At 42.2% G+C, this 9,242-nt stretch overlaps 1 protein-coding gene across 1 annotated transcript in view; it reads right to left on the reverse strand.

The window, feature by feature from the left end:
• Positions 1–5,542: 5,542 nt before the first annotated feature.
• Positions 5,543–9,242, reverse strand: part of ermp1 (endoplasmic reticulum metallopeptidase 1) — a 20,912-nt gene continuing 17,212 nt past the window's right edge. The window contains exons 11-15 of the mRNA XM_080527882.1: positions 7,563–7,715; positions 7,146–7,348; positions 6,606–6,721; positions 6,185–6,351; positions 5,543–5,989 (exon numbers count right to left, since the gene is read on the reverse strand). Of these exons, the coding sequence (XP_080384008.1) occupies positions 5,813–5,989; positions 6,185–6,351; positions 6,606–6,721; positions 7,146–7,348; positions 7,563–7,715 (816 nt within the window). The 3' untranslated portion in view covers positions 5,543–5,812. The remainder of the gene's footprint in view (positions 5,990–6,184; positions 6,352–6,605; positions 6,722–7,145; positions 7,349–7,562; positions 7,716–9,242) is intronic.

The raw sequence follows: 9,242 nt of genomic DNA on the forward strand, positions 1-9,242 counted from the left end.
GACTACCAAATGATGTCAGGATCCCCTCGTAGCTCCACATACCTGGAGATCAGTTGTTTATCATTGGAGCATTACTGTTGAATAGGCCTCCGTCCTTGAGGTTCAAAAGGGAAACCATCAGAGAAGCAAACCATGCTCATTCACTATGTATTACTGAAAGCATCTTATGCAAGTTAACTTTTATTACGGCCCACCCCTGCTTCGAAACATTTACAACGCGCATTTTGGGTGTTAACTCAATGTCACATTTCATTCATGTTTTAAACGAGGACTGTGTTTCTTTCCTCGTGAGTGTGTGACTGAATGTGTCCATAATGTGTTTCCTTCTCCAACACAGTCTTACCATGGGACACTACTGTTACAGTAACATACCAAAACCACCATCATTTAAAAGTGATAACAATGACGATGACTGAGAATTTCTGAAACACAGAGGTGTGTGTGTGTGTGTGTGTGTGTGTGTGTGTGTGTGTGTGTGTGTGTGTGTGTGTGTGTGTGTGTGTGTGTGTGTGTGTGTGTGTAAGTGTGTGTAAGTGTGTGTAACCAAGTGGTATTTGATCTGTTCAAGATTTTTTATGTGTAAGATCCTCACATGGAGTCAAGGTTTTATTATATTATTATGGTTATCATTATTTATTGGTATTATCATAGCTAACAGGATTAATTTTGACTCTATCTTTAATCTCTTATGGTTATATCAAAGCTCAAACTAATCAAGAACTACTGCTTCTGCCTCTGCCTCAACTTACTTTGTCATTTGAGTTGTCCTTGACCGTGATTGGGCACAATTCGCTTCAAATTCTCCTAATGCAATTCAAGTCCTAAATTGACATGAATCTCGAGGCCAATGATCCCCACCCTGGTCCATCTCTCTCCACCTGACCCATGTAGGTTTCCATACACCTTAAACAGCCTGTGAAACTGAGCTACTGCTCCAGCAGCTGTTAGTGCTCTGTGAGCACAGCAGTTCCATTTTTTTAATACCACGTCCCTACTTGTATCTATATACAACAATGATTTCTGCGTATACAGAGTATATCAGTATTAAATTGTGCAATTCTGAAGTTTGAAATATGACTTTCAGCTTTATCATGTTTATTTTTTTTTTCAAACCTCTTTTCAGATATTATTTTCGCTATTTTCTCTGCCTTTTAACGCTGTCACTTTGATGTGGACCAAAATGCTTGTAATTTCTTTCAACATTATACCCCGGCTCAATGTACACGGTTGATTGGTTTGTTTAGTTTGGTTCTATTCTAATTCTCATTCTATATTTTTTGTTTGGCAGCATTGTTAAATTGGCTGTACACAGACATCTATACTGTAAGCTCATGTGTTTCCCCTGCTCCTTAGTATATTATGCATCGGCTTACCGCCTGCTCTCAAACTGTTACAGAAGCAGGCAGAGCATCGTTGAAGTTCACGTTCCGTAATACTCTGCTAATGCTAACCAAAGACTAATGTTCTGAGGCCTTCGGTGTTGGCAGGTTCTTGATGTCAACATGCTTGTACACATATAGCCACAACATTTCCCCATGAAATAGGTAACCATTGATGCTCAAAAACCAATTTTCAATTAGTTCTGAAGACACTTAAACATTTTTCTCCATGGTTTCCATTTTAGTACAAGGAGCTATCTGTTTGGGAGTCTTTTCTCTAGTTTCTCAAGCTCTACGCATGTCACAGTGGTACGCTGTTCACACACTATACTAGGTGATTATAAGGACATTAAGTGGAAGAAGACTCTTTTCTTCTTGTGTGTACAGTTATGTATGGCCTATGATGACACAGAAACATAAACTGGGACAGGTGGACATTTTCAATGCAGTGTATAGATACTGTTTCTTGTACAATTGCCTTTTCTACTCATTTTTTTCCATTTTTTTCCCCCTGTACATAAAGAACAATAAATTATTTTTAAAAACAAAAAAACATGTTATGTATTCATTATTAGACTTTATTTATGTATGTGTTCTAATTGCAGCTGATGTTTTCAGAGAGGACAAGCTACATGTGAATCATGTATTAAGCACTTTATTGTTGTACATGGTGGTATGTCACTTTGGACAAAAGTGTTTAATTTCAAGCTTTTTGCATAAATGTCCATTAATCAAAATACCCTGTAGCACAATATTCCCAAATCAATCCCTCCAATCATAAACTCCCATTTGTGACATGACAGATCTAAACAGTAAATGGGAGCCCTCCACTTGACACACGAGGACGTTTACAGTTGCCAAATTAAATACAGTGTAATCATAATGTTCAAAATTATTTAAAAAAAGAAAAAAAAATACTGAATTGACTGACTGCTTTAAAATAATACGTTTCACCTGTCTTGTTATACACACTGCACTTCATTCAGTCTCCCAGAAGTACACTGCAATACAGCACTTAAACAAAGGCATACTGTAGGTGAAGGTTGTACTACACAAAACATAGCACATATTAGAAACATAAAACACATAAAAACAGAACATCCATCCATTCAGAAACAAAATGACCACCATCACTAAACACAGATTAAAATATTGCCATGTGCATCTCAAATACAATTCCCCAGTTTTAGTCTATTAATTTAACGTTATCCGAACAGGCATCTGGATTATTTTAGAGAGCATGTTTTATGGGATGTGACCACATTTCAGACGATGTGGTGCCCTGTGAAAGTTACTTTAAAGCTGCCCCGAGTTAAGAGCTATCACAAAGCCTTTCTTTTTTCCTTTGCAATGTCTTGAATAATGTATATTGCGAGCACTTCTTGAATAATGTTTATAATAGTTTGCTTGACCTTGACAAATGTGCTTTGGTGAACATGGAGTGCAATGTCAAGAAACATTTGAGACAAGAAATTACATCATTAGAAGAATTCTTCCACAGTATTGACATGACATGTCTCACTCCCACTGCCACCTACCAAACCACATCACATTTGACTTTTGTAGACAAAGAATGAGGAGTAAAGGTGTAATCATGGATGTTATCAATCAAGTAATCAATCAAAAGTCATAATTCTAATGAGGTGTACTTCCGACAACCTTCATGGTATTTCAGAGCTGACCAAATGATCAGGGAAAGCTTTGGGTGATTTACATAAAATTATATCTTTATCTATGATGACATGATGGGGAAAAAAACATCAACTGAGGACAATGTACTAGGAACCCATCATACACGTGATTTGAGAAAATCTACTAACTATTTTGATTACGTTGTATTAATAAATGGAACCTCTGATTGATAGATGTTTTTAGACACTTTGATTGATTTAAGTTTTCCATCTTTCTCATCAGTTCAAACACCACATGACACATCTAAGTGGTGATCGCATCTCTTTGATGGCATCACATCTCACTAAACAGCTAGCCTAAAACATCTGGGTGTCTTTACTCTTTAGACAGGTTAGTTTTATTTTTGTCCACTTTGTGTTTAACACGTGCATATTTGAAAGAGTATGCTGGGATGTTTCATCACAAGTGCAGAGATGGATATGACAAAAATAGAGGTTTAAACCTCAAAACTACACTACAATTTACAAAAAGGTTGCTGTACAATCCGGCACTTGCTAAGACCATTGAAGACATTTTGTAAGTGCATGTGACCAGAACAGTAAGAAAACCCTTATTTGTGTGTTTTTAGGAAGCATGATAGGCACGGTGCCCTCAGATAACTTGACCGCTTTATGACCATGTGTGTACAACCAAAAAGAACCGATGCACATTCTTTTGGTGCTCAACAGTTCTGAGGATGAGGAGGCTTCACTGGAATCAAAACCAGGCTTGAGGTGTCTCCTCCAATACCGGCTGCTTCAACCTGTCCATGCACTACAATACCCTCCAGCAACTCTCAAACGTCGATCCCCCTCCTACTGTTTACACTTGACTTTCTCTTGGATGTTGTGATTTTGCAATGGTAGTCAAGTTGTCATGGGATACCACCGCCAAAGTGGTCATTGTATTGCATAGATTTAGTAATGAACTTCACTCACATCAGGGGTTAAAGGCATGAGAAGGTCATGTTCTTCTTAGTCTCCTTCACTGGCCCTAGTTCTGTGTAAAAGTGGGTATTTATTTCTCCTCTGGGTGAAACAGTTGGCCTAGTTTTTATCTGAGTATATTCCAATGAGATGAACACAGCAGTGTAGTCCAATCAACAACCATTTTAACCATCTTTAACCAATCATCATCAAACATAACATACTTCTCCTGCTTAGATCTCACATACTGTACCAGTTACCTCATAGAGGTAACCTACTGAGCTTTCACACAGAGAACCCGTAGAGCAACACTTAACAACTAAGCTAGCTGAGTGAGAAAGTACTGACAGAGAAACATGTTAGCAGCAGAGGGAGCCATCCTGCAGACAGACACCAAGACCACCAAGAACACAACCACGGAGGTTAACTCCCATGTAGAAAAGCTACAGAAGTTCCAGGTTAAGGTGGGTTGTCCACAAACAGACCACACTTCCTGTCCAAACAAACCACTATGCCTTTTAACCCACCCAAACCAGATCTATCCAAACCGCTCTCTCACAACAGTAAACAAATGGGGTAACCTGTTTCATTATCTAAATAGACCATGACGTCAATATAAACCATGCACATGATGGGTGAAGGAAACCACATCCTGGTGAATTAGGGTCACCCAAACCCATTAGACTGTTCTACTGTTCTCAGTAAGTACCAGGCGAGGACGAGAGAGACAGTGGGAGTTGGTGGCTTTATGTTCAAAATGTTGAAAACATTAAAATGACTGACCACTTTGCAGCTGTGTAGAGCACTGTGGTTCAACGTTTTAGAAAAATGCAAGAAGCACCATTAGTTTCATGATTGAGACTAAATTGCTCAGAAACTCTATTGGCTATTAATGAGCAGAAACCTGACAGCTAAAAACGCGAAGATTTAAATCTATGACTTATAACTATAAACTATAACCTAAACGGTAACTCCAAATAACTCCATGGAGAACATTATGAGTTGCATTTCTTTTTTCTCTTTTTCTTTTTTTGTTGACATTCCTGTCGATCCCATCTCTCTTGAGGATATCCAGAAGACAGGAAAAAAAAGATCCTTGTACTTCTGAAACAAGCCCTGTCAATAAATCACACACAGAAGGCTTTCACTGCATCTCGAAGCACTTCAGACTTCCTCTTCAGACTCAGACGACTGGCCTTTACAGTACAAAGTCTGGCCTTGATGATAAGGCCAGAGGGGTGTGTGATATTACCTATGTCTGAGGCATTAACCCTCTGTAGCCTGTCAACTCCACACACACAAACAGTAACGCTAATGCTCCTGACTTCATCCTTATTGACCCAGGTGAAGGGAGGTAGACATGCAAGGCCATACGTACGAAACAGTTAGGCAGAGAGAGAATGAATAAGAGGAAGACTGAGAGTGGAGAGAGAAAGACAAAAAGAAAAACTGTGTACTGTATTAAAAATATACCCCCACCGCCCCCCCTACCCCCCCCCCCAAAAAAAAATAAAACATTTAAAAAAAATAAAAAAAATAAAAATAAATAAAAGGTACTGGGTTCCAGTGAGTCTTGTCAGTGAGTTCGTCCTACAGAAATAAGGTTGGTTCTGGCTTGGCTGTAAGTGGCTCCCTTGTTAGCTACTAGCCTATTGACACAGTGATGATGGGGTCTCTCGAATGGGCCAGTGAGCTCTGTGTGTGTGTGTGTGTGTGTGTGTGTGTGTGTGTGTGCGTGTGCGTGTGTGTGTGTGTGTGTGCGTGTGCGTGTGTGTGTGTGTGTGTGTGTGTGTGTGTATGGAGGAGGGGGAAGTGGGCCCGGTGTCCTGGTTCATGTCAGTATCTGTACATGTGGTAGGTGCTGACCCAGGAGGAGGGGAAGGCCCACTCAGGGAACCTCTGCAGCAGGTCCTCCAGCTGTCTCGTCTTCTGGTCCTCACCAAAGAAGTAGTGGGAAGAGATGGCTACTGAGATCATCCCCTCTGGGCCTGACGAGTCTGCCTCCCTGGGTGGCTGGCAGAGACAGAGAAACACACACATGTATGTTAGAATGCCAGTCTTGCATTCTGTAGTTAGAGTTCCTGACTTGACATTTAATCACACACATTTATGCACACTTTAAAAAGAGGCATGTCATTCCAACGAAGGACAAACAAGCCAGGACACAAGGCACACGTATGCAGCCTTGTATAGCAGGCAGCGCTGTACCTGGATTTCAAACCAGAACTTCCAGCTTGGGGCGTCCAGGCCGTGAGAGTAGAATATGAAGTACTCTCCACTCAGGTCAAACTGGGGGGTTCCATCCCCAAACGACCAGCTGGAGAGAGAGGCCCCGCGGTGGGGCATGAGGTAGAGGGACATGTGGCTGGGAGGACCTGGAGGGAAAGCATGTGCACATGCGCACGCACACACACGCGCACACACACACACGCACACGCACACGCACACGCACACGCACACGCACACACACACACACACACACACACACACACACACACACACACACACAGCATTTAGCGTGGATGTACCGGGTTAGGGGTGATGGATCTACAGCAGGAACATGTTGAGGATCTACCAGGTGATATTACCAGGAGCTCATCTCATCCGTGTCAAATGACAGCCATCTCACCTTTGACCTCAAAAGCCATCCTAATCGTGCCCCAGTTGGTCTCCTCTTTAGAAATGAGCCTGAATTCTGCAGGAGACTGAGGAAACACCTCAGGTGCGGGAAGGTACCAGTTCTTCCTAAAGAAACAAGCCAATGAACACCTCTGTATCATACAAACATGATATAACTGAATACTGAAACTCCCTAGTACCACTTTGGCATTTTAGGTCACTCTTAGGGGACCTGGTTACAGAGCACTGTTCATGTTTTGTATGAAATTGTATCTTATGTTGGTTTTGTTGTTGTTATTGTTGTTTGTTTTCTTGTTTGTATCTCATGTATTTGTATCATTTGTAGTGCAGGACTTGTTTGAAAAATTCCCTTCACTCCCTGTTAATATTCATTATTAAAATAAATAAATATCTTGAGACAGCATTAGTAAAAGCAGTCAAAACAGACATTTCCCTACATAGCTACTGCACCACCTCCAACCCGTTAGCTTGGTGGACAGAGGCCTCCACCCCAGGCATGGTGTGTTAGCTGTGGGGTTAGGGGACTCACTTGACCAGGAACTTGACAGGCAGGAACCAGGGGAAACCACAGAAGGGCCGGTCCTCCCGACACTTGGTGCGGATGGTGTTGTTGATCTCGGGCATGTGAGGTGTGATATACTGGATGCCCGTGTAGTCAAAACTGTTGATCCACAGGCCTGAGTCCTTGCTCTCCACCTGGCCGTCTAGACCGTGGAACGTCCGTGTGGTGTGCTGAGACACACACACACACACACACACACACACACACACACACACAATGGTCAACAACTGTCAGAGGAACTACCATCAAAGCAGCAAAACAAGCACAATCACATAACTCAGACGTGAGTGTTTGTGGTATTTAGTAGGTCTCTGGGGCCACTCCGATCTCCTGGACAGGAGGGTCTATGCAAGTGCGTGCGTGCGTGCGTGCGTGCGTTCTGACCTGGACGAAGATCCGTTTGGGTCGTGGGCTGGCGGGGTCTGCACTGTAGGGGAAGAACAGGCCACAGGACACCAGCAGCAGCATGACTGTGAACAGGGAGGCCAGGCCCCCCAGGGTCCACTTAGCACTCTTGGCCAAGTAGATGAAGTGGATCTGGAGAAGAGAGAGAGAGAGAGGGAGATGGGGGGGGAAGGAGAGAGGGAGAGAGAGAGGGAGGGGGAAGGAGAGAGAGAGAGAGAGAGGGAGATGGAGGGGGAAGGAGAGAGGGAGAGATAGAGAGAGAGAGGGAGGTGGGGGGGGAAGGAGAGAGAGAGAGGGAGATGGAGGGGGAAGGAGAGAGAGAGAGGGAGATGGGGGGGGGAAGGAGAGAGGGAGAGATAGAGAGGGAGATGGAGGGGGAAGGAGAGAGGGAGAGATAGAGAGGGAGATGGAGGGGGAAGGAGAGAGGGAGAGATAGAGAGGGAGATGGAGGGGGAAGGAGAGAGGGAGAGATAGAGAGGGAGATGGAGGGGGAAGGAGAGAGGGAGAGATAGAGAGGGAGATGGAGGGGGAAGGAGAGAGGGAGAGAGAGAGTCAGATAGGCATAAGGTCTATATATACAGCATATGAATCATGATGAACTCTATATAGCAGCTCTGCTTCAGCATGTCTAACATCCTCCTAACAAGAGGAGCTTTCATAGAGATAAAAACACTAGAGAGGCTGCTGTCATAGACACACAGAGATAAAAACACTAGAGAGGCTGATGTCATAAACACAGAGATATAAACACTAGAGGCTGATGTCATAGATAAAAACACTAGAGGCTGATGTCATAGATAAAAACACTAGAGGCTGATGTCATAAATAAAAACACTAGAGGCTGCTGTCATAGACACACAGAGATAAAAACACTAGAGGCTGATGTCATAGATAAAAACACTAGAGGCTGCTGTCATAGACACACAGAGATAAAAACACTAGAGGCTGATGTCATAGATAAAAACACTAGAGGCTGATGTCATAGACACACAGAGATAAAAACACTAGAGGCTGATGTCATAGATAAAAACACTAGAGGCTGCTGTCATAGACACACAGAGATAAAAACACTAGAGGCTGATGTCATAGATAAAAACACTAGAGGCTGCTGTCATAGACACACAGAGATAAAAACACTAGAGGCTGATGTCATAGATAAAAACACTAGAGGCTGATGTCATAGATAAAAACACTAGATGCTGATGTCATAAATAAAAACACTAGAGGCTGATGTCATAAATAAAAACACTAGATGCTGATGTCATAAATAAAAACACTAGAGGCTGATGTCATAAATAAAAACACTAGAGGCTGATGTCATAGACACACAGAGATAAAAACACTAGAGGCTGATGTCATAGATAAAAACACTAGAGGCTGATGTCATAGATAAAAACACTAGAGGCTGATGTCATAAATAAAAACACTAGAGGCTGCTGTCATAGACACACAGAGATAAAAACACTAGAGGCTGATGTCATAGATAAAAACACTAGAGGCTGATGTCATAGATAAAAACACTAGATGCTGATGTCATAAATAAAAACACTAGAGGCTGATGTCATAAATAAAAACACTAGATGCTGATGTCATAAATAAAAACACTAGAGGCTGATGTCATAAATAAAAACACTAGAGGTTGATGTCATAGACACACAG

The sequence above is a fragment of the Nansenia antarctica genome (assembly GCF_963989245.1).
Source record: "Nansenia antarctica genome assembly, chromosome: 4".
In the NCBI taxonomy this organism is placed as follows: domain Eukaryota; kingdom Metazoa; phylum Chordata; class Actinopteri; order Argentiniformes; family Microstomatidae; genus Nansenia; species Nansenia antarctica.